The sequence below is a fragment of the Bos indicus genome, chromosome 9 (genome assembly GCF_029378745.1).
Source record: "Bos indicus isolate NIAB-ARS_2022 breed Sahiwal x Tharparkar chromosome 9, NIAB-ARS_B.indTharparkar_mat_pri_1.0, whole genome shotgun sequence".
NCBI lineage: Eukaryota > Metazoa > Chordata > Mammalia > Artiodactyla > Bovidae > Bos > Bos indicus.
The window spans coordinates 96,692,152-96,714,948 of record NC_091768.1 but is presented as its reverse complement, the minus strand read 5'-3'; the positions used below and the strand labels follow the sequence as shown (position 1 = coordinate 96,714,948).

At 51.1% G+C, this 22,797-nt stretch overlaps 1 protein-coding gene across 2 annotated transcripts in view; it reads right to left on the bottom strand.

The window, feature by feature from the left end:
• Window positions 1-22,797, bottom strand: part of IGF2R (insulin like growth factor 2 receptor) — a 102,741-nt gene that overhangs the window by 59,938 nt on the left and 20,006 nt on the right. Inside the window, exons 1-8 of one of the 2 annotated variants that reach the window (XM_070796486.1) lie at window positions 16,208-16,351; window positions 14,218-14,336; window positions 12,575-12,673; window positions 6,616-6,748; window positions 6,037-6,166; window positions 4,114-4,219; window positions 754-916; window positions 437-611 (exon numbers count right to left, since the gene is read on the bottom strand). In XM_070796486.1, coding sequence (XP_070652587.1) covers window positions 437-611; window positions 754-916; window positions 4,114-4,219; window positions 6,037-6,166; window positions 6,616-6,748; window positions 12,575-12,673; window positions 14,218-14,336; window positions 16,208-16,232 — 950 coding nt within the window. In that variant the 5' untranslated portion in view covers window positions 16,233-16,351. Of the gene's footprint in view, window positions 1-436; window positions 612-753; window positions 917-4,113; window positions 4,220-6,036; window positions 6,167-6,615; window positions 6,749-12,574; window positions 12,674-14,217; window positions 14,337-16,207; window positions 16,352-22,797 lie in introns of those variants that run through there. The other variant, XM_070796485.1, reaches the window with a different exon arrangement.

Here is a 22,797-nt window from a genome sequence, read left to right as displayed (position 1 = left end):
AGGGCTCAGGAGAATTGTCCTGAATGCATTCTCCTGGTTGTTCAACTCTTGGATGTGATGCCAGTGGTGTTTCAGATTTCTCAAACCGCCAGAGAAAAATCAAAACTTCTAAAAAACGTAAGTTGTAAAACGCCAAAGCCACATCAACTTACCATGTAACCTTGCTACAGTACAGTTCCCTACAAACAACAGATCATAAAACAAACCGTACTAACAGAAGCAGTGGTAGTGTGAAGCCAGGAAAACTTCCCCCTGGGTCAGGAACGAACGGCACTTGCCTGACTCAAGCAGGAAAAAAAATGCCAGCTTAGCTGACTTCCCTGTGCTTAGGTGACTTCCCTGTGGAAAATGGAAGCAGGCATCTGGCAGGGGAGTGTGTTAGGCTTCACAGGGACATGCAGGACACCCTTGAGAGTCACGCGGGGGCCATACCCACCGGAGGGTCAGGTTCTGGGGTCTCCCGGCCACTTTGACTTGAGTGGAATCTGCCTTTTTCACTTGGCACACTGCAGCATCTTTCTTATTACAGATGGGCGCTTGGCTTCCTCCGCAGATGCTCAAATAATATGTATACTCGTCCGCCTCCGAGGTGTAGAACAAGGAGTCTGAGGCTAAGGAAAGGGGGACACACGAGAAGGGGCTTCGCGAAGCGCACAGGCCTGGGACAGCCACAGCGTCCTCCCGTCTGACCTGCAGCGCCCGCCCTGAGGCAGGGGGTGCTCGGCCTGGGCCCCCTCCCGGCCCCCAGCTCACCTTCCACCCGGCTCAACGGCTGGAGGTCGACGGCCACGTCATGCTGCGCGCTGCTCAGGGAGCAGCTCCGGCTTTCCAGGTAATCCCTGTGGCAGGCGTACTCGGTGACCCACTCGATCTCAAAGCGGCAGTTGGATTTCGCTGTGAGCTTGGGAATGGTGCCCTGCCGCAAACCCGGAGAAAAAGGGAGAAAGATTCGTTTTATTCACACGGCTCAAATGCAGACAGAGTTTCTCTGCTTCCGGAAAAGCTCAAGGGTGTGCTGCTGGGCTTTACCATTGTTCTCATTCTAGTACCGCATGGCCCATAACGGATTGTGATGATTTGACTCGTGACTATTCTGCTTCCTCGCAGCTCTTCTGGTCCCTTTCAGAGTCACATGCAAACTTCAGCCTGGGAGCCCACCCTGAATGCAGTCTCCCCTGCCCCACCATGCCCCTGGTGAGCAGTCACAATGTGTGAAGGGCCTGTGGTCTGTTCACTCCTTTCTGTCACAGGTGCCAGATGGACCCCCTGCCCCCAACCAGGGGGGTGGAAATCACTGCATCTGTGCGCACCTGGGGAGACAGGCCCTAGCCCCTCCCAGGAATGTCCATGGGGTAGACGGTCCCTAGACCCTCCTAGGAATGTCCATAGGGAAGACGGTCCCTAGACGCCTCCAAGGAATGTCCATAGGGAAGACGGTCCCTAGCCCCTCCTAGGAATGTCCATGGGGTAGACGGTCCCTAGACCCTCCTAGGAATGTCCATGGGGTAGACGGAACCTAGCCCCTCCTAGGAATGTCCATAGGGAAGACGGTCCCTAGCCCCTCCTAGGAATGTCCACGGGGGGAGACAGTCCCTAGACACCTCCAAGGAATGTCCACAGGGGAGATGGTCCCTAGCCCCCTCTTATGAAAGTCCATGGGGGAGACAGTCCCTAGCCCCTTCCTAAGAATGTCCATGGCGGAGATGGTCCCTAGCCCCCTCTTATGAATGTCCACGGGAGAGATGGTCCCTAGCCCCCTCTCATGAATGTCCACGAGAGAGATGGTTCCTAGCCCCCTCTTATGAATGTCCATGGGAGAGATGGTCCCTAGCCCCCTCTCATGAATGTCCACGGGACAGATGGTCCCTAGCCCCCTCTCATGAATGTCCACGAGAGAGATGGTTCCTAGCCCCTTCTTATGAATGTCCACAGGGGAGATGGTCCCTAGCCCCTTCCTAGGAATGTTCACAGGGTCTTGGGCAGGCTTCACTTGTACTCAGATCAGTTTTGCTCCCGGGTGGGGCCAGGCTGTCACCCCCCGCCACAAAGCCACCCTCTGGGAAGGGTGCTGAGCAGTAAGTCACTGTGAACAAGGGCGCAGCGCCACCCTTCTGACGTCCCTGGGGAAGCGGTCCTCTCCCCGGCCCCGGCATCAGGGGCAGCCATGCTGCCTGTGGGCACGTCACGCTGCCAATGCTTACTGAACACCTGCTGCATGCCAGGCATGAGGCCCAGTGCCAGTTTTACCATCACGTGGCCAGCAAGCTGCAGAGGTCCAAGTCCAGCCCCGACCGCTTACTCAGGAAATCGATGCCCTAACTAACCCCTTGGCTGAGGGCAGCCTGACAAACAAACAGAGATGTGGATCGAGAGCTGAGCGAGAGCAGCCGGACGCCCAAGGCCGTGTGGGGTGTGACTCCATGTACGTGGGAGGTCGGGAAAGGCAGAGGCCAAGGGGCGGGGGGGGGGCTCGCGGCGGCGGCCAAGGCTGGGTGAGCAAGGGGTGATGGTGGCTGGGCACGAGGCTTCTCTGGGTGATGGAAAAGTTCTGAGGCGATAATTGTGCAATTCGGTTAGTGCACTAATAACCATTAAACTGCACTTAGGCTGGGCAAATTTTTACAGTATGTAAATTCAAGTAAAGCTTTCTAAGAGAGATTTATGTGACAAGGTGAACGTTTTACTAAAGTTCCAGCTCCTAAAAGCATTTAATGAGCCGGTGAAAATGCTTCAATAAACCTTCTAAGTATTAAGGGCCCCGGGCCTAAGTCACCCAAGCTCTGCCCAGGCGACAGTCAGGCTGGACACAGAACCTCGTAAGCTCCACGGTGGACACACTGGCCTCGACCGCCTCGCGTGGAGGGGCACTCCCCACCGTCTCCCTCGTGAGAGTGTGGACTGAGGCTCGCTGGACGTGGCACAGATCAGAGGGGGAAACGCTGAGACCATGGCTGCCTTAGAACATCTCCCTGATTCTGATTCCCACTTGTAGGATGGAAAGAAGAAATACACAAATACATGCAAAAAAAGAGTATAAATGACACTCCTCACAATCACATGCGGGACCAGTGTCGGTTACTGGCCCGCCGGGTCTTGGCTGAGTTGACACCATGCAGCCCCGGAAGTCTGGCTGGACCCGCACTGTAGTCTCATTCTCCACTACCACCCCACCCGCAACACACACACACACACACACACACACACACACACACACACACACACAAAACGGCCAGCTGCCAGCCAGAAAGCAGAGAAATTCCACGTTTGTTTGGGGGAGGACATTCTTTGGCAAAAGAATTCCGTTCCTCCTACTTCATTCTGCGGGGAGGACAGGCAGAAATAAATTGGAGGAAAGCCCTACCCTTCCTCCCTGGGGACGCCTCCCTTCAGCAGCACTGCCATCTGCAAAGACACTTAAGCAGCAGAGGCCCTGAGGGACTGCGCTGGCCCGGGGCCCAAGGACACAGCAGATGCAAGGCCCTACCCTCAAGGAGTTTACAGCGGGCACTGGAATTTGAGTAAACAGCGAGACATCAATCTGCCCATGGGCAGGGGGCAGGAGGCAGGTGAGGGGGCCAACGCGCTTCTCTTGAGGCTACAGGAATCTCCCTTCGGGCCCTCGTTTCCCCTACACCGGGATCCACCCCCGGAACCCCAGAGCGCTGTCTGCCAGGCCTACACGCCATCTGCATGACTCGCTTCTTACTACGCTCCTAAAACCACTTAGCCGTTTTTACCTTGCCTCACCCGAAGCAGTCAACAGACACGTGAAATCCACAGATTCAGGGTCATATGTACATTTTTTTTTTTTAAATATTTACTGACATCCGCCTCGCTGTGAAGTTTTTAAAAAAAAAAAATCTGTCCCTGAACCACTGGAGGTCATCCCGCGCGACCCTTGAACAAAAACACCATCCTGTGGGTGTAGACGGAGGTCCCTCGGGCTGGTTGCGAAATAGCACACAGCCAGCCAGGCACGTTCAGCACACAGCTGGGTCCAGCCCGGGCCTGCTTGGCTTCCACGTCCACGGTGGCTCGTCTTCTGCACGAGGACCCCCAGATGCAGGACTGCTGAACACCACTGGGGTGCAGAGCTCAGGTCAAGCCACTCACCTCTCTGCGCTCCGACGGGCACACGAACGTGATGGTCACCGCCGGGCTGTGGCCGTCACAGAAGTCGGGCTGGCCGGCCCCTTCCTTCACGTAACTCAGGACGAGCCTGGAGATGCACACATCGGGGAGAGAGTGGGGGTGAGCAACGCAGACATCACAGCCCTCATTCTGCCCTCAGCACCCTCATTCAAGCGAGAGGAGAACAGATGCAGGTCACAGACATAAAAGAAACCACAGGACAGACTCACTCGCGTTTATTTTCATTTGGGGGACATAAAATTTAAGTGAACTTCAATGACTGCTGTACTTTCTCAAAAAACAAACAAAACCCAAAAAAAAGTCAAATAATCACCATGTAAACTTAAGTTCTTAGAAAAGCTGTCGGGAGGACAAGGAACAAAATCATAAACCATCTAACAAAACAAAACAAACACAGCCCAGCTGGCCAAGTGCGTTTCAGCCCACAAGGCTGCACGACCACTTCCTCTCTAAATGACAACTTTTCAATGCAAACCGAGGACTTTCCTTTTTAAACCCGACGACCGCCCAGAGCACTGGCCACATGGCCTCCCACTGGCAGGGAGACAGACCCTGGAAAGGCCCGTGGGGCGCTGGCCTTGCCGCAGGCTGTGGCCACGGAGGCACCAAAAACAGACAACCTTCCTGGTCTCTGAAGGTGACCTCGGGCTTTCGCTCCATGCCCATGCTCTCCAGAGTCCTCTCCAGCCCCTGCCAGCAGGAAGAAGAGCCCGTTTATCACTTGAAGACAGGGCAAGAGGCTGAAGTCTGCCCCCGCAAATTTCACAAGCGGAAGCCCCGATGCCCAGCACCCCCGACGTGACTGTATTTGGACACGGGGGGCCTTGGAGGAGAGGATGAAGATGAGGTCGCTGGAGTGGGCCCCCGAGACAGGACAGCTGTCCTTATAAGGAGAGGGGCTCGGGACACAGACACACAGGCCAAGACCATGAGGGGACATGGGGAGGAGGCAGCCGTCCACAAGCTGAGACCAAGGGTCTCAGGAGGAGCCCCTCACCACGCCCCCTGCAGACATCTCAGCCTCCAGAGCTGAGAGGGAGCTAGAGGAGCTGCCTGGGCATCCTGCAGCCCTTTGCCTGGGCGGCCCTGGCAGGCGAACACACTCGCACACGTGGGAATCTCCCAGCATGCTTCAATTTAGGTCACGCGCCAGTGTTTTCTGGGGACAGAGTGCAGTCTATAATTGCACACGCTGACACACCACGAGTTCCAGACGGGAGCAGGTGCGGCGAGACGTCTACCAAAGGGCCCCGGGAACAGAGAGTGGATAAAAATCCTCACTCCAAGTTCAGGACGTGGTCATGTGGGACCCACCGGAGACAGCAAGCTCTCTGCCAAGCCAGAGGCAAACCCAAGTCAGGAGGAGAGTGTGTGTCAACAGCAGGGCTCCTTAAGAGAAAATGAACCACCCCTGCCGGAAGCTAGGGGGCCCACGGCGGGCTAGGGGGCCCACCGGACCCCAGTCGGGAAGCAAACTGTACCCAGAAGAACAACGGCAAAGTGGCCCTCCTGCCGCTTGCCCTCCAGGACTGTTTTTTTTTAAAGAAGAGATAAAACTATGGACATAAAACCAATGTCAGGGGTGATGAAGCAGGGAAGACACTCAAACACACCATAAGGTAGTGGCAAGCTCATAAAATGGAAACCATATGGATGGATGCGGGCTGCATCGCGATAAATGTGTTCCTGCTCTAAGGAAGAAATGATTAGAAAGTCACCAAGAATGTGCGACTCAAGCAATGACCAGTAAGTTTACAAGCACGTGTGAAGTAGTAGTCACTTGGCAAGGCCTTTCTCAAGCCCTGTTGAAAAGGGGTATTCTTGCAGCTCCCCTGAAAAAGCCAGGCTCTTGCTGAGGACTGCCCCTGCCAGCAGCAGACTGACCTGTCATTGCTCACGAGCTTCAGCCCCTCCTGGGGCCGGCCCACGTCGAACGCGCGGTCCCCTCGCACCAGGCAGGCGGCCGCGCCGGTGGGACACACGCGCACTTGTGGACTCGAGGCCCGGAGCACCTCTGGAAGAGGTAACATGTGACACTGCATCAGACCACGCGCCGGGCACAGCAATCACACTCAAACCTTGGGTCCAGGGGCTCTTGTAAAAACTGTCAAATTTTCTTAAAGTCTCCAATATAAGGTAATAGAAATTTGGAAACAAGGACAAGTAGGATCCCATCCCAAGACCCTGGGCAAGCCAAGGCCCACTCTGAAAGTGGACAACGGGATGAGCTCTCTGCCCGGCTGGGCAGCTGGGAAGCGAGGACGCAGCACTGGAACGCTGGCTCTGCCCCTTGTCCGCAGGAGCGGCTGGGAAGCAGGGACATGGGACGTGGCTGGCGGCTAAGGGATGTACCCCTTCCTCCCGGAGCCATGGATGGGAACCCTACGGTGCCAGGGCAAAGGCACTGAAGCCTCTAAAGAAATCTTTCCCCCACTCCCACACCCGACGCCCTCAGACACAGACCTATGTCCCTGCAGACATTGATGAACAGAGATGTGTCCGGGTCAGAGTCGTCCACCAAGTAAGCACCGCTGGTCTTGATCAGTGGGTTTAAATCGTGCTTCTTGAGCTCTCTGTCGAAAGCGTAACAGGGCACCTGGGAGAGAGAAGGGAGAAGGAGGGGCTTCCACACACGCCTTGGCGGGGTGGGGAGCAGGGGTGAGGCGAAGCCTGTGACCTCTGCCACATGACACCGGGCTCCATGCCTCAGGTCTCCAATGAGGCCCCCGAGGACGGCATAATCAAGGCCTGCAGGGCTCCGGCTGCTCCCATGAGCATCTCCTGCCTGCCCCTTCCCTCCCCGCCACACGGTCCGTTCCCATCAGGGTCCTCACTCATGGCTCCCTGTCCCTACCCTCCCTTAGCAACCACCTCACATCACCCTGGCAGCAAGTCCTCTCCTGCCTGCAATGATCTCTTTTAAGGGGGCCTCTAGGTTCCAGCTTCCATGTACCCGACTCTGAGCCAACATCTCTACAACCACCAGATCAACCCTTTAACAGTTCCACCAAGTCACAAGAGATTGTCACATACTGAGTGAAGTTAAGTCAGACAGAGGAGAAATACTGTATGACATGCCTGATGTGCAGAATCTAAAAAGACACTATGCAGCTCAGTTGACTTACAAAACACACTCACAGACATAAGACGATGAACTTACAGTTGCCGTACAGTTGCCGGGAAGGACGGAGGGAAGGGAGGGTTAGGGAGTTTGAGATCGACACATACACCCTGCTGAATTTAAAGTGGACCCACAACAAGGGCCTGCTGTACAGCACAGGGAACTCGGCTCAATGTCCTGTGGCCGCCTGGATGGGAGGGGAGTTTGGGGGAGAATGGGTACCTGTGTATACATGGCTGAGTCCCTTCGCTATTCAACCTGAAACCATCACAGTGATGTTGATCAGCTATTCCTCAATATAAAATAAAAAGTTTAAAAAGGAAAAACTAAAAAAAAAAAAATTTTTTTTTTTTAAATAAAATTCCCTCGAGTCACATCACTCCTGCTCAAAATCCACCAGGGGAGGGGGAGTTTGGGGGAGAGTGGGTACAGGTATATATATATTGCTGAGTCCCTTAGCTATTCCTCAATATAAAAGAGTTTAAGAAGAAAAAACTCAAAAAAAAATATTTTTTTTAAAGTAAAATTCCCCTGAGTTACACCACTCCTGCTCAAAATCCACCAGGGGCCACTTCCCATCACCTTGAGGGTGCAATCCCAGCTTCTCCCTGGGGACCACTCCACGCAGTCACACTGGCCTCGAGGGGCACTTCAGCCCAGGGAAGTGACGCTGCCTCTGCCTGGAATAGTCCCTGGCATCCCCTCTCACCTTGCTCAGGCCCCGGGGGAAGCGTCACCTGCTTGGCGTGGCCTTTTCAACATCTCCAGCTCTCTCTGCGCCTCCCCTACCCTTTTTCTTCATTGCACTGGTGTCTGTCACCAGACACCTCCACCTGCTAACGTGCGAGTGAGCTCCTGAGGACGGGGGGCTTTGTCACTGCTGTGGCCCCAAGCAAGGCTCAGGACATGGCTTGGAGCCTGAAGTTCCTCCTCTGGGCATCTGGCCCACGCTTGTGAGTGTGTGTTAGTCATTCAGTCGCCTCTGACTCTTTGCCACCCCAGGGACTGTATCTCACCAGGCTCCTCTGCCCACAGGGCTCTCCAGGAAAAGAATACTGGAGTGGGTTGCCATGCCCTTCTCTAAGGGATATTCCTGACCCAGGGATTGAACCCAGGTCTTCTGCATTGGCAGGTAGATTCTTTACCATCTGAGTCACCAGGGAAGCCCTACTGGATTCTAACTCACATGTACTCTCTCATCTCTATAAAAGAATGGCCTCTGTTTTTAAAAAATTGAGAACTAAACCAAACCACTGCATTGTACACTTCAAATATATGCAATTTTATTTGTGAATTACACCTCAATAAAACCGGTGGCGGGGAGGAAAAAGGGGTCCAGGGGAAGGTTACACATGAAACCCATTATAGCGGGCAAGACCCTGTGCTTTCCAAGCTCCACCAAACTCTGAAGGTAAAGCGGCCAAGCCCACAGGTGTGCCCCTGAGGAAATGCCTGGTCACCAAGTTTATGTAAAACAGCCCCCAAATCTCAACTGCAAACTAATACACCACATCGTGTTAACTGCCTTAGCCAAGAAATATTCTAAAATCTCATGTTCTCTGCAAATCATTTCAAAGGATCGATAGTCTATTTCATCATTTCCACTGGGTAATTTTCCTTAAACTGTTTATTTGGAAAACTGAAGCTATTCACAGGCAGGTTCATTTACAAAGGTTAACTGCTTCATGTTAATGTTTAGCTTTTAAATGTTTCTCGGAAAGATGCTATCAACCCTGCAGGAATGCTCTGACCCACTAACCCTCTTCCCCTGTTCTGTTTGCAGAGACTTCAGAGAGAGCTACTGGATTAAACCCAAGGACTCGCACCCCCTCGGCGGAGGTGGGGGAGGCGGACCCAAACTCATGTCAACCAGACCCTTAGAGCAAAGCTTCCCGCTGCCTGCGACACTGACCAGACAGCCCGATGCCAGCCAAGGAGGGCAGGCACAGGCACAGAGCGGGTTGAGGGCAGGAGGCCAGAAGCCACGCCTGGCACCACGTCCTGCCGAAAGGCCATCGAAGTGCACGAGCGGGATGACCGCAGACCGTGACGAAGCTCCAGTGGAAGTAACCCACGTCCTTGATCCTGCAAATTCAAAGCTTGCCAGTCCCTAGCAGAGTAATACAGTTAACAGAAATGTGTTAACTCAGAGGAGGGGGATGGAATTGGGCTGACTGGTGAGACAGGAGACAAGAAGCAACTTTCCAGCTGCGAGATTAAGAGAGTGAGCAGGACAGCACCCAGCAGGCGGGGAGAGGGGCCACCTGCCTCAAACTAGCTCTGTGTCACCCCAAGGCTAGACGGATCCCCGTGAGCCAGGCCTGCAGACCCCCCCAGCTCAAGGCCACAAGCAACTGCTGGCCGTGTCTCAACTCCAGGAAGGAACAGGAGACACGCCCGACGCAGCGCCCCCCAGAATTGGAGCGAGCGTCGGAAAAACAAGCAAGGCTCCTGGGGAGAGTCCTCCCACTTCCTGCTCCACTGAGCCGAGCAATGGAGACATTCATCAGCCCCGGGAATGCGGCGGCCGGCAAAGGGGGTCTCTGCCAGCTCCACACACAGCACACTGAGTCACCCTTGTTAACGGTGTACGTCTGTACATTAACCATATTTATGCAACTCCGCTAGGCCCACACGCTTGCCAGGACTGCGTTTTCTGTGTTCCCTAGGGGTGGAATGGTAGGGGGTGTGTGTCCACAATCTTGTAAAGAAATTACGATCTAAGAGGACTCCACCGGGATCCACTGAGCAAAGCATGACACGGGTGGGTTTAGACGACACTTTCTGGAGCCCACCCCCGCCCCATGCTCTCTGCCCATCACTCCATTCTAAATCTGATGAAGCCAAAACAACAGAAGCAATGAGGAGACACTAAAAATGGGTGGCGGTCAAGACCACATGGCCACAAAACCAAGTCTAGGTTTGTTTTTTTTTTAAAAGAGGAATGATGAGTGTTTCTGCATTTAATGTAATTTTTGAAGTTATAGTATAGCCTATATGATGCAATCAAATCCTACTGAAGACAAAGAAAAGGGAATACGCTTTCCCACGACTTGCAGGGAGTGAGAGCAACACTCCTGCAGCAGCCATCAGGCTCTCACGTGTGTCAGTCACTCGGTCGTATCTGACTCTGCAATTCCATGGACTGCGTGAACTGAACCCCCCAGGCTCCTCTGCCCATGGGATTCTCCAGGCAAGGATACTGGAGTGGGTAGCCATTCCCTTCTCCAGAGGATCTTCCCTACCCAGGGATCAAACCTGGGTCTCCCACATTGCAGGTAGACTCTTTACCAACTGAGCTGCCAGGAAAGCATCAGGCTCTTGTGTTCTTTCTACTCATCTACACCTAAGACAGAGCAGATGTCCTCCACACCTTCAGTCTATGGGCTCCATGAATGCAACAGCGTTTTCAAAATGTAATGACATTCCTGACGCTGAAACCCTCCAGAGAGGAAAACTCAACAGATAAAAGCCCTGCCGCCAACCAAGCCCAAAGAAAAGGTCACTGGGAGCAAATCAACATTCCCCCTGCATCTTTCGATCAGCTTCTAAGAAAAGTTAAACATCACTTTTGAGAAAAACATAGGCTCTAATCTCCCCATTTCCACCCCCCAAAACGGCTCAGGTCCAGGGTCAGCACCCTCGTTCTGTAAACATGTTAGGCTTTATGAGTGACGTAGGTCTCTGCTGTGTATTCTCGGCTTTTTTTTTAACAATCCTATAAAAATGTAAAAAAACAATCTTAGATCTGGGGCTGCACAAACACAGGATGCAGTTTGTGACTTCTTGACCTACAAACACAAAGAAAACCAAAAACAAGTCACCATTTCTTTCTTTGGGGAAGTAATTATTCTTCAGGTGGTGGGAGACAACTGTCAGTTCAGCAAAGCAAGGTAAAAGGGAGACCCGGTTAGAACAGGAAAAATGGGGGTAATAACTATCGCTTGCAGAGTCAGAGACCGAGAGAACCTCCATGGGGCCTGGGGTCTCCTGGGAAAGCAGAAGGCACTTCACACTGGTTCAAGGATGCTTTACCTGCTGCTAACGAAATATTGGCAAAGAGTCTAACCTAAGTTGTTAAATGCAAAGTTTAAATCTGACACCATCTCCTACTAGTGTTATTTCATTAGATCTTCTTTGCTTCCACAGTTTGAACTTCCTTCCCATTGAACGTTCCTTACACACAGGAGGCACTCCGACTATCTTTTCTTTTAGAGATGGCCACATCTGAAGAATCGGTGACAGCTCAGTATTTGTAACTTAATGTGGCTTTTAAAAAAAAAAGATACAAACGTCTCTTTTTGCCCTTCTTAAATGACAACGTATTAGGCCATCAGATAAATGACAGATTACTCCCATAACTGATCACTCCCAGTTCCTAGCTCCTAAGAGGGTCTCTGAACTCAACTCTACAGAACAGAAAGCGAATAGAGAAAAAAGAGAATGCTCAACCCAGGAAGACTATTGCCTGGGTGAACACGGGAAAGCCACCTTGAAATCCCAGGATGCTAGAACTGCAGAGGAAAGGGCCCTCTGTCCCCTCTACTGCCAGGGAAAAGTCAGAGGCTATAGGTTAGAGAGGATGGTGCTTCATCGATCACCAGGAACACGAGCCAGATACCAGAGAAACAAGGGAAGAAGTGACAGTCATCTGGCCTCTGAGGTGAGCTGGCAATGAATGTAAGGGCCAGGCACACCTGACCTGGATCCAAGATGCATTCAGAAGCCACTCCCAGGCCAAGGAGATGGTCTCTGCAGGCAGCGTGGTGATCTAAACCCCAAAGTCAACTCGAGACTTAGTTCTTGAGATGCATGGCATCAGAAACCAGGAAATCACTTGCTCTACGCGAGTGAGCCGTTCCATTTCCAGTCTGTCCTGTGTGTTTAAAACACCCTGTCCTAAAAGTAAGAACCATCCAGGACAAGTTATCAAGGAAACCATGCGGTGTGCCTGTGCGCATGTGTGTCAGCTGCTCAGTTACATCTGACTCTTTGTGACCCCATGGACTGTAGCCTGCCAGGCTCCTCTGTCCATGGGATTCTTCAGGCAAGAATAACTACAGTGGGTTGCTGTTTCCTTCTCTAGGAGATCTTCCCAACCCAGGGATCGAACCCAGATCTCCTGCATTGCAGGCAGATCTGAGCTATCAGGGAAGCCCAAATCATATGGTCTCTCTGCTCAAACGGAGTTTGAAAACCAAAAACAGACTTCTACCTCAAAAAGGTATGTGTCTGCACTTCAAACACTTAAGGTCCCAGAATGTACTTCACAAGCATGTAACCCTGAAGGGCCCTTGTTACCTCTTTATTCGCTTTAAATATATTCTTTTTGCAGGCTGCAGTAGTCCTCCACTCGAAGTAATGCACACAATCTGTTGCAGTTACAAACTCGGGAGTTCCCTATTTTTGAAAGAAGTAAAAATAAGTTAGCATACTGCGTATTGTAAAGTGCTCCTTTTCTAAAGTTAGAAACCATGAAGGCTAACGAAAAATCTTAAACTAGCAGCAGTGGGCGGGGGGGTAGTAACACACAACTGTTTTAGTTAACAAGGTCAGCCGAGTGAGAAGTTCCCAAACTCAAAACTTCTGAGACAAAAGCTTCATAAAATCATGATGGAATTTGGCTCTAACTGATCCAAAACTGTTCTACTGCCCCAGCTATGCGAGTACAGTAAGCTCATGGGAAGTAATCCTTGCAGACCTTCCACTCTCAAACTCCAAATGTTCTCTGAACCAAATGCCAACAAAACCAAAGCCAGAAAATGTGACCTCATGCTTCCTGGAAGCCGATGGAGGAGGCCCATCTGGACCTGACCGAGCTCATACACCGGCCTTCCTTAAACGCCCCCACACTGGAGGGGGGCCCCTTCTAACAGACGGGGACCAGCGATGACCACGGTGTGGCTGGTTGATAAGACCCAGCGGGAACTTACCCCTACACTCCACGGAGCAAGCCTAAGGAGCTCTGCAAATTCTGGTTCTTGTAGCATGAACACAGAACTCCTCAAGAAAAGTTAGTTAAAATTCAAACGACAGCTTACTCTGTAACTCAGACCTCCAGATTTCATACCACGGCAAACAGATTATTTCCCAAAGTTTCAACATGGACAAGAGTGCAACAGACAATCTGGCCCAAAATTAACAATACTGAGTTATTTTTCAAGTTCTTCACACAAGACAGGATGGGCTTAAAAATGCAACAGTCACAGCACTAAATTCTAAATATGATATTTTAAAGCAATCTGGTAGCCACGTGAGCTTCACTCTCTCTGATTTTTCTAAACACTTGGATTCTTACTCTGATTACAGAACACTCGTAGAACATGTACACAAATCGTTTTTCCTAAAAGCTAGCAATCATTTGCTGAGAGTCCCTTTCTAAACAGTAAAGACTAAAACTAAAATATCACATACAATATGCAGAGAGTGAGGACAAATGTCATGCTTTAAACAATTATGTTCCATTTCAACACTAGTAATACCCCAAAAGTTGGGCACCCCATTACCCACTGGCCAAGGTTTCTTCTTGATAGATGTCAGTTTGTCCAATTAATGTAAATGAGAAAAAAAAAAAAGAAAACACTTTAAGAAGCAAACACGCTGCCCTGAAAACTATCAAAAGAAAATGCAGAAAGAAAAAAAAAATTATGCCTGCAACATAAACATTAAACAGAGCTTTGAGTTTAAACACACTAATCTTTACATTGTCCTTGTACACAGGATGTGGGTCAAGTTTCACTTAAACATTGTAACTATAGGCTTAGGATTTGCTTACTTATTGGTTTTTAATGATGGTGGTCATTTGGTTGGGGTTTCTGTTTATCTGTTTGCTTGAGTTTTTAATTTTACTCACTTACTTGTCTTAGAATACCAGGACAGCAAGAACGCCCCAGGGACAAATGTTTTTAAAAGAAAGATTATGAAGTGACTCCGCATGGACTCACCAAGGTTTTCCCACATAAGAAGGTGATGCTACTCTGAATTTTGTGATTCTGCTGCTTACAGTTCACTGTTGTGTTAAATTCCAGAAGAGATCTGCTTGCGGTTTTCAAAAGAGAGTCACCTATTCGGAGAGAAAAGAGCATGAGCAAGCTAGAAAACATTCCTAACCAAATGCTATTTCCAAGTGCCAGCACACTAAAAATGGCACTGCAGTTCATCTGAAAAGCTTATAAGCTTACACAGTGCCCTGTCCCAAGAATTCTCTGTCTCAGGAATGCCATCCTCGCCCCACCTCCTGCTGTTCAAGCCCCAAAGAAAACGGCATGAAGTCCTGTCTTTCTCTCATCTGTCAGCACGGGCAAGTCCCAGCACTTCTGCCTTCTTCTCAGATCCACCCACGTCTCTCCATCTACGACGCTTGCAACCACTGGTACCCGTGTTCTGGCTACAGCCTCTTGATGGGACCCCTCGCCTCCAACTCCTGTCTCGTCCCTCACCATCCTCCCTTTCCCACCCATCTTGCCCCAGTCTGATCTTCAAAAACATAAATCAGAATATATAGTTTGGCTGATGAAATCCTTCTATAACTTCATACATACACGCTGTAAAAACAAAAATGTTTAGAACAGTCCACAAATCGGGGTGATCACTTTTCAGTTTGCCTGAGATATTATTATAATAAAAAAATCTATATAGTATCAGTGATGATAGTTGGCACAAGAACAGACAGACTGGAACAGAGATCAAGACATCAGAACAGAGCACAGACATCAGGGTTCTTGAGTCAAACTTTGATATACAAGGTATCAAGTCAGTGAGCAAAGAGACTGTTCAGTAGATAAAACTGGAAACAAAATAGCAATCTGCACTGGCAAAAAGATAACTGAATCCCCACTTACCATTGTATACAAAAATGAACTCTAAATGGATTAAAAGATATAAACATGAGAAACCAAATTCTCTTAATAAAATATATAGTTATCTTTTAAATCCTAATGCAGCAAAATATTGAAGACTCTAAAGCATTAACTACCAAAAAAATTTTAAACTTGACTTTTTATTAAGTTTAAAAGTTTACATTCATCAAAAAGTACCTTGAGGAAAACAGAAACAAATTATAAACTAGCCGATACACTGAGCTGGCAAAGAACTAGCATCAAGAATATATATACTCATACACAAAAACAAAATCATTTTTTATACTTTTAGGAAAGAAAAGGAAACAAATGACCTCTGAGAGAAAACGCTGAGAGGAAAAAGGGGAAAACCCACACCAAGTCATAGTATGGCGATTTCAATATCAAAGGCAAAGAGAAAATTCTAAAGCTTCTAGAGGGAAAGAATTTATCACATGCAATAGATAACAATATGAAATGGGCAAGACATGATCAGACAGAAGAAAAACATCTTCATAATACAAAGAGATGTTCAACATCACTGGTGATCAAGACCACATGGCATACCAAACCCAGCCATTATACGGACAAAAATTAAGTACCAAATGTTGAAGGAGAGACAGCCCAGAGCTCTCCTGTGTTGCAGGTGGAAGTATGAACTGGTTTAACCAGTACATAAGTTGGCATGGCACTGAGTCCTACCACTGAACATCACATACCCTATGCCTTAGCTAGTCAACTCTTAGGTAAATACATAAACAAAAGCCAAAACATGTGAAAGAATATCTCGTGTTCTTCACACTAGTGAAAACCTGGAAACAACTCAAATGCCCATCAAAAGAAGAGTGGATAAATCAACCCTGCTAGACCTACACAATACTACAACATAGGCATCAGAGGAATAAATCAGGGAAAGACAACAACACAGCTGTTTTTTAGCAATATGCTGTTACCACTTAAGCGCCTCCAAAACTACACATTGCATGATATACACTTTTTATTAAGTTAAAAACACCATATACAGCCAGACAGGCTCTGACTAAAGTAAGAGAGAAAAAAGGAAATGTTGGTATACAGGATGTGGGCAAATGATTACCTCCAGTGAGGAGAGACAGGAGCATGGAGAGATAGTGGTTATTCTGAAGGTCCTAGATTTTGTGAGAGAAGGGTTTCATTGCATTATCCAAAACAACTAATTTAAAAAACAAAACGGAAAAAAAGATTAGCTCACAGACTAATGATGAGTGAGTGTCATGACCTCAGGATTACAACTGGTCTACTTTGATACCTACACCGGAGATCTTTAAGCAAGGGGAGAAGAAAAAAAAAAAAAAAAAAACAGAAAAAGAGGGGAAGGGGTAAAAATTTTAAGACGCCAATGGAGAGGAGATAATAATGGCTTTCAGGCTCCATAGAACCAGATTTAACAGTACACCGGTTCTCTGCCTTGCCTGTCTAAACCGCGGCAAAGATTTGCCAGGATCGTTCTTCCGCGCCTAAAACTCCAGGAGGTTGCTCTGAAAAAAAATTTTTTTTCTCTCGCGACCCAACAGCCTCAGAGGCCTGCGGAGGCGGCTCCGGGACCGCGGACAGCGCCCCGCGGCTCCGCCCACTGTGGGCGTGCCCAGGGAAGCTGGTGACGGGGCGGGGCCTCCCGCGCCCCAGCAGCGCGCGCTCCAGGAGACTCGGGGCGCAGGAGGTGGGGGGGGGGGCGGGCTCGGCCAGCGGGAGGCGGTGCGCACAGCCGCCAGAAGGGGGCGCTTCCGGGCCATGGCAGGGGGCGGGGGGAGCCCCCCAACCTTAAAGACCCTCCCCCGCGCCTCTGTCCCCCCCAACGCGGCGGCCCCATCCGGCCCTGTGCCCAGAGCTCCCGGGGGCGCCTCATAACTGCTGGGCTCGCCCTGCCCGCAGACCAGACGGGCCCTGGCCTTGAGCCGAGACGGACCGGCCGAGCTCCGCGGCCGCGGCGCTGGGGACAGCGGCGTCCCTCAGCGTCAGGCCCCATCGGCACCGCGCCCGCTCGCCCGTCCAGCCTGCCTGCAGCCCGCTCCTCCGCCTACTGGCCAGGACCGATTGCCCACCCCGGCACTCGGCAAGAGGCCGCGGTGCACCGCGGCAGCGCCCCCGCGGCGGACTCCCGCGGCACCCCGGCCAGCCTGGCCGTCCTCCCCGGACGAAGGCCGGGCGAGGACTGCGGGGCGGCGGCCAGCACGCCAGGCCCACGGCCAGCTCCCGAGGACGGCGCCAAATGGGCTGGGCCGCGCTCGCCGGGCCCGCCAGATCGCGCCGGGTCCTCCAGACCGCGCGCCGGGCCCGCCAGACCACGCTCTCCAGGCCAGGCGCGCCAGACCAGACCACACTGGCGGGGCCCCAGCAGACCAGACCGCGCCGGGTCCTCCAGGCCGCGCTCTCCAGGCCGGGTCCTCCAGACCGGGCTGCGCGCGCCGTGCCGGCCAGACCGCGGTCTCCCGGCAGGGCCCGCCAGACCAGGCCGCGTCCGCCCAGGCCCGCCAGGCCGCGCCGGGTCCTCCAGACCGCGCTCTCCAGGCCGGGTCCGCCAGACCGCGCTGGGTCCTCCAGACCGCGCGCTCGGCCAACCGGACCGCGCCAGGCCCGCCAGACCGCGCGCGCCGGGTCCTCCAGACCACGCTCTCCAGGCCGGGTCCACCAGACCAGGCCGCGCGCGCTGGGCCCACCAGACCAGCTCGCGCTCACCGGGCCCACCAGATCGCGCCGGGTCCTCCGGACCGCGCCAGACCGTGCGCTCCAGGCCCTCCAGATCACGGTCTCCAGGCCGGGTCCTCCAAACGAGGCCACGCGCGCCAGGCCCACCAGACGGCGCTCTCCAGGCCGGGTCCGCCAGACCAGGCCGAGCTCTCCAAGCCAGGCCACGCCGGGTCCTTCAGACCCTGCGCCCCGGGCCCGCCAGGCCGCGCTCGCCAGGGCCCGCCAGGCCGCGCCGGGTCCTCCAGACGGCGCTCTCCAGGCCAGGTCCGCCAGACCAGGCCGAGCTCACCCGGGCCCACCAGACCAGACAGCACTGGCGAGACCCCACCAGACTAGACCGCGCCGGGTCCTCCAGGCCGCGCTCTCCAGGCCGGGTCCTCCAGACCAGGCCGCGCGTCCAGGGCCTGCCAGACCTGTCCGACCGCAGCCTCCAGGCAGAGCCCCCCAGACCGAGCCGCGCTCGCCTGGGCCCGCCAGACCAAACCGCACTTGCCGAGCCCGCCAGGCAGTGGCGGGTCCACCCGATCGCGGTCTCCAGGCCGGGGCCGCCAGACCGCGCCGGGTCCGCCAGACCACGCGCTGGGCCCTCCAGACAGCGCTCTCCAGGCCGGGCTCTCCAGGCCGCGCTCGCCCGGGCCCGCCAGACCAGGCCACGTTCACCCGGACCCACCAGACCCGGCCACACGCTACCGGCCAGGCCCCGCGAGGTCCTCCCGACCCTGCACGCCAGGGCTCCCGCCAGGCCACGCTCGCCCGAGCCCGTCAGACCCAGCCACGCTCTGCAGCCCGGGCCGCGCCGGGTCCTCTCGACCCTGCGCGCCAGGGCGCCCGTCCGGCAGCGCTCGCCCGCGCCCGCCAGCCCCAGCCACGCGCCGCCGGCCAGGCCACGCCGGGTCCTGCAGACCCTGCGCGCTCGGCCGCGCTCACCAGAGTCCGCCCGACCAGGCCGCGTGCCAGGCCGGCCGGGCCTCTCCTGCCGCCCTCGGCGCTCGCGGCCGAGCCCGGCCGAGCTCGCAACCCGACCTCGCTGAGGCTGCTCGGCCTGGCGACCGCGCCTCCGCCGGCGGCCACGGGGCCCAGCCTGCGGGCGCCGAGCCTTCTCAGCACCTTGCTCAGGGCCTGCCAGCCGGGCCGCTAGCCCTCTGCGACGTGCTCCGGCCAGGCCGCCCCCTCGCGGAACACGCCCCGCTCTGTTGTATCGTGTCTTTCGACGTGTACCGTTTCGCGTGTTCTTCGCCAAAAAGAGAACCCCCTGCCCAGCTCTCGCCTCCGCCTCCTGCTTCACCTTTCCGCTCCTCTTTCTATGAACACTCCGCAAGAGATTTCTACTCTGGCTCCTGCCCGCTCAGACCCTCCCTCCCTCTAGCCTTGACCACCCCCACCACCCTCCCGCCGCCCCCTAACCCCGGAGCCAGGTAATTCGCTGCTTTCAGTTTCAAGTCTTTGCTCAAATGTCACTTTCTCAGCAACACCCACCCTGCTGAATATTCCTGAACACACACTCCCAAGGCCCCCTGGCACTCCCGCCTTTCCCGTCTTTTCTACAGCATTCATCACAGTCTTAATATCCCACTTAGCCACTGTCTTTCTTTCTTGTGTGCCTCCTTCTCCACTAGAATGTAAGCTCCGTGAGAAAAGGGGTTTTTGTCCGTTTTGGTGACTGATTCATTCAAATATTTGTTACAAATCAATAAATGAGTATTAAGTGTTAGCTGTTTTTAAAAAAAAAAAAATTTATACATATATATGTTATGATTTAACCAAGTAAATCAGAATATACTACAATGTACTGAACTATCCCATGGTTAGGCTGTTTCAGCATATTTGCCACAATTTTCAATGCTACGGGGAATTTTTTTTGTACAAAAGTCTATGTACAACAGACGTTACAGGAATCTAAGTTTTTAAATGTAACAGATAATTCTAGACTATCAGGAGACTCTAAATGAGATAAAAATATGAGTTACACCTAGAAGGCAACCAGGTATCACCAGGTATCATCTTATGTATCTAACAGAGTTATATCTTTTTTGAAAATGAAAGATACAAGGCACAAGAAGAAATGGTATTTTCACATGTTAAGAGACATGAAAGTAAATCTAGTGATCAACCTGGATTGCTGCTGTAGACTTCTGTGAATGCACACAGGGATCATTAGGTATAACCTTAAGTTAGGAGTCAGTCTGCTTGGAGTAAATGAAGTCACGTGACCAGCGACTGCAGCTGAATTTCACACTCTGTGCTACCCCCAGGTCACCTATAAGAAGCCAGTCAGAATCCCAGGCTTTGGTGGTGAGTAACCTCACTTAACAGTGGGTCTGTTACCTTGGTGAAAGGGGCTATAATAGCCTTCATGAAGTGCATACATAATTTTCAACCTCCAGAAAGATTAATTAAATGAAAATCATGGTATTAATATTAAAGCTGTTAGGAGGAATGTGAACATATTCAGTATTTTTATATACTTGTGATGTTTAATGTTACATCTAATTCAGAGGTTATAAACTAAGCAACTGATTTAGAACTGTGGCAATATTAGAACAGCTAAGAGAATTTCAAGTTTATCATATTTCTACATTTAAACTATTAAATTTATAAGAATTATTGTTAATCCTTAAACTTTTATCGTCAGATCAGATTATCTGATGTACTTTAAACAGAAATCAAATGTATAAAATGCATAAATCATTGTAAAATGTGATGAAGATGATTCAACTAGGTTGTAAATGGAACCAAATGATTGTTCACTGACCCCATAAAAATGACTGCTAAACTCTGCTAGATTTATATATGTAACAATATCACTGGCCTAAGGAAGAACTAATAGAGGATTTTTTTAATCAAAAATAATGTAATATTATTTAGACCAAAGTTGAGGTTTTAATATTTGTTTGTAAGTACAAAAACTATGGGCACTATAAAACTCACATCAACAATTTTCTTCCCACAAGGGTTAGAGACAATCATCTTCCTATAGTAATATATGAATGTGCCCGTTTCTAGGCTGCCTGCCAGCATTCCATGATTCAACCATTTAAAGTTCTGCCAATGTGACTGAAGGAAAACTAGATTTCATTATTGCTTTGATTTGCATTTATGCCTGGCTTACTAATGAAGCTGAATTGACCATCTGGATTTCTTCTTTTGTGAACTGCCTGTTCTTAGAGACTTTGCCATTTTGCTCCTGCATTGTTTTTCTTATCATTAAGAGAAATTCCTACCTCCTTCAGATTATATTTCTATTTTACTAGGTTTCCCCCACAATGTTCTATTGTCTTTTTACTTTTAATCTTAATCCATAATCTCTGTAACACAATACAAAGGAGATGTCTAGTATTGCTTCCTAGGAGATATATAGCTTAATTATATCCAAATTTCAGGTTATACATTCAGTTCTCATGTGTTTGGATCTGTTGCTAAACTAGCTCTTCTCTCTGATCTGTTGGGAGCGCCAGTCTTTGCGGCTATTTTCCAAAATCCACGTTTGTCTTCCCTTTCTAGCAAATTGGTGTTAGCGTCCAGCGGTCCTCTTAAGAGCCAGGAGTTCAGGTTACCCACCATAGCTCCCGTACTAGCGCTGTAACTGTCTGATGGGACACTGTGATCGCAGAGCAAGAAGCCAAGCAAGTTCACAGGCTCCGCAGCTGGCCTGTCAGCATTCAAATCCACAACCACACAACCTCTGGCGAGCTGCTTATCCATGCAGTGTTTCAGCTTTCTCCCTTATAAAATGAGGGAAATGAGATCATCTACTCCAGAAGTTGATGAATGAATTAAATGAGATACTTTTTACTTAGAACACCTGGCATGTAAGTGCACACCAAGTTTAGTGATTAGCTATAAAACTAAATTTTCAAGAACAAATTTAGTTATTTCGACTGTATAACACAGATGAGCAAAATGAGATCTGATTCAAGACGACCTGTGCTCGTGTTAACGTCGCTCTCGCTCGCTCACACCCGTGTGCTTTCCTGAGTTGAAGGACAGGGCAGTAACGGCCAGTGCTGAAAGCACACGTCATCCAGCATGCCATTCTCTCCCCCGGGGGGTCTGAGGCCCCGGGAGAAGTATGTCATGTGTGTCTGGGAGTAAAACGAGATTAGAAACAGCTGTTTTATATCATTGTCAACCGGTAACAACTCATCTTTTTTAACTCTCCCTTTCAACCAACCTCTCCTAGTCCACCAGGCCCAGCTTTCTAAAAACACATTTTATCAGATCACCTCCCCCAATTACCGTCACAAAGAATTTATAACGGATCCACTATCTGCCCCAGAAAAGACCAACTCTCCTGCCTGGGCTTCCAAAGCCTATCTAACTTGGTCATTCTCAAATTTTGTGCCAACTTCACAAATCCTCCTGCTAGTGACTTGTGTGTGTCTGGTACGTTACACTGCTCTGCACTGCCACAAACCAGAAGCACACTTTCACTAGCCAAAAATACTATAGCCCATGCTATAGTAAAATCAAGAGGAAAACTACTTTTCCTCTTCCTGAAAACCTAAGTAACACCAGCCAGCAGGCCCACTTGGGGCCTCTCTCCCTGAACTGTTCAAGAACTGTTCAAATTAAGAAACTGATGATCTCATTTGCACTCTTTTTTTTTTTAATTTGGCTGCCCTGGGTCTTAATTGTAGCATGCAAACTTGCCTCTTTGCTGAGGCATGCAGGCTCTAGTTTCCTGGCCAGGGGATTGAACCCAGGACCCCTGCATTGGGAGTGAGGACTCTTAACCACTGGACCACCAGGGAAGTCCCACAAATGTTTTAGGTATATCACAAAATAGTAAAATTTGGCCCAGGAGTTCAGAACGAGCTGGTGCTTTCTCAGATCTCTATCCTGGGCCCCAAATCCCTCTGACCACTGTTCCCGGTCTAGACTGTCTCCATGTCGGGGGAGAGGGAAGCCAGGCAGACACTGGAGCTGGACCAGCAGACCTCCCAGACCTCACTCTTCTTT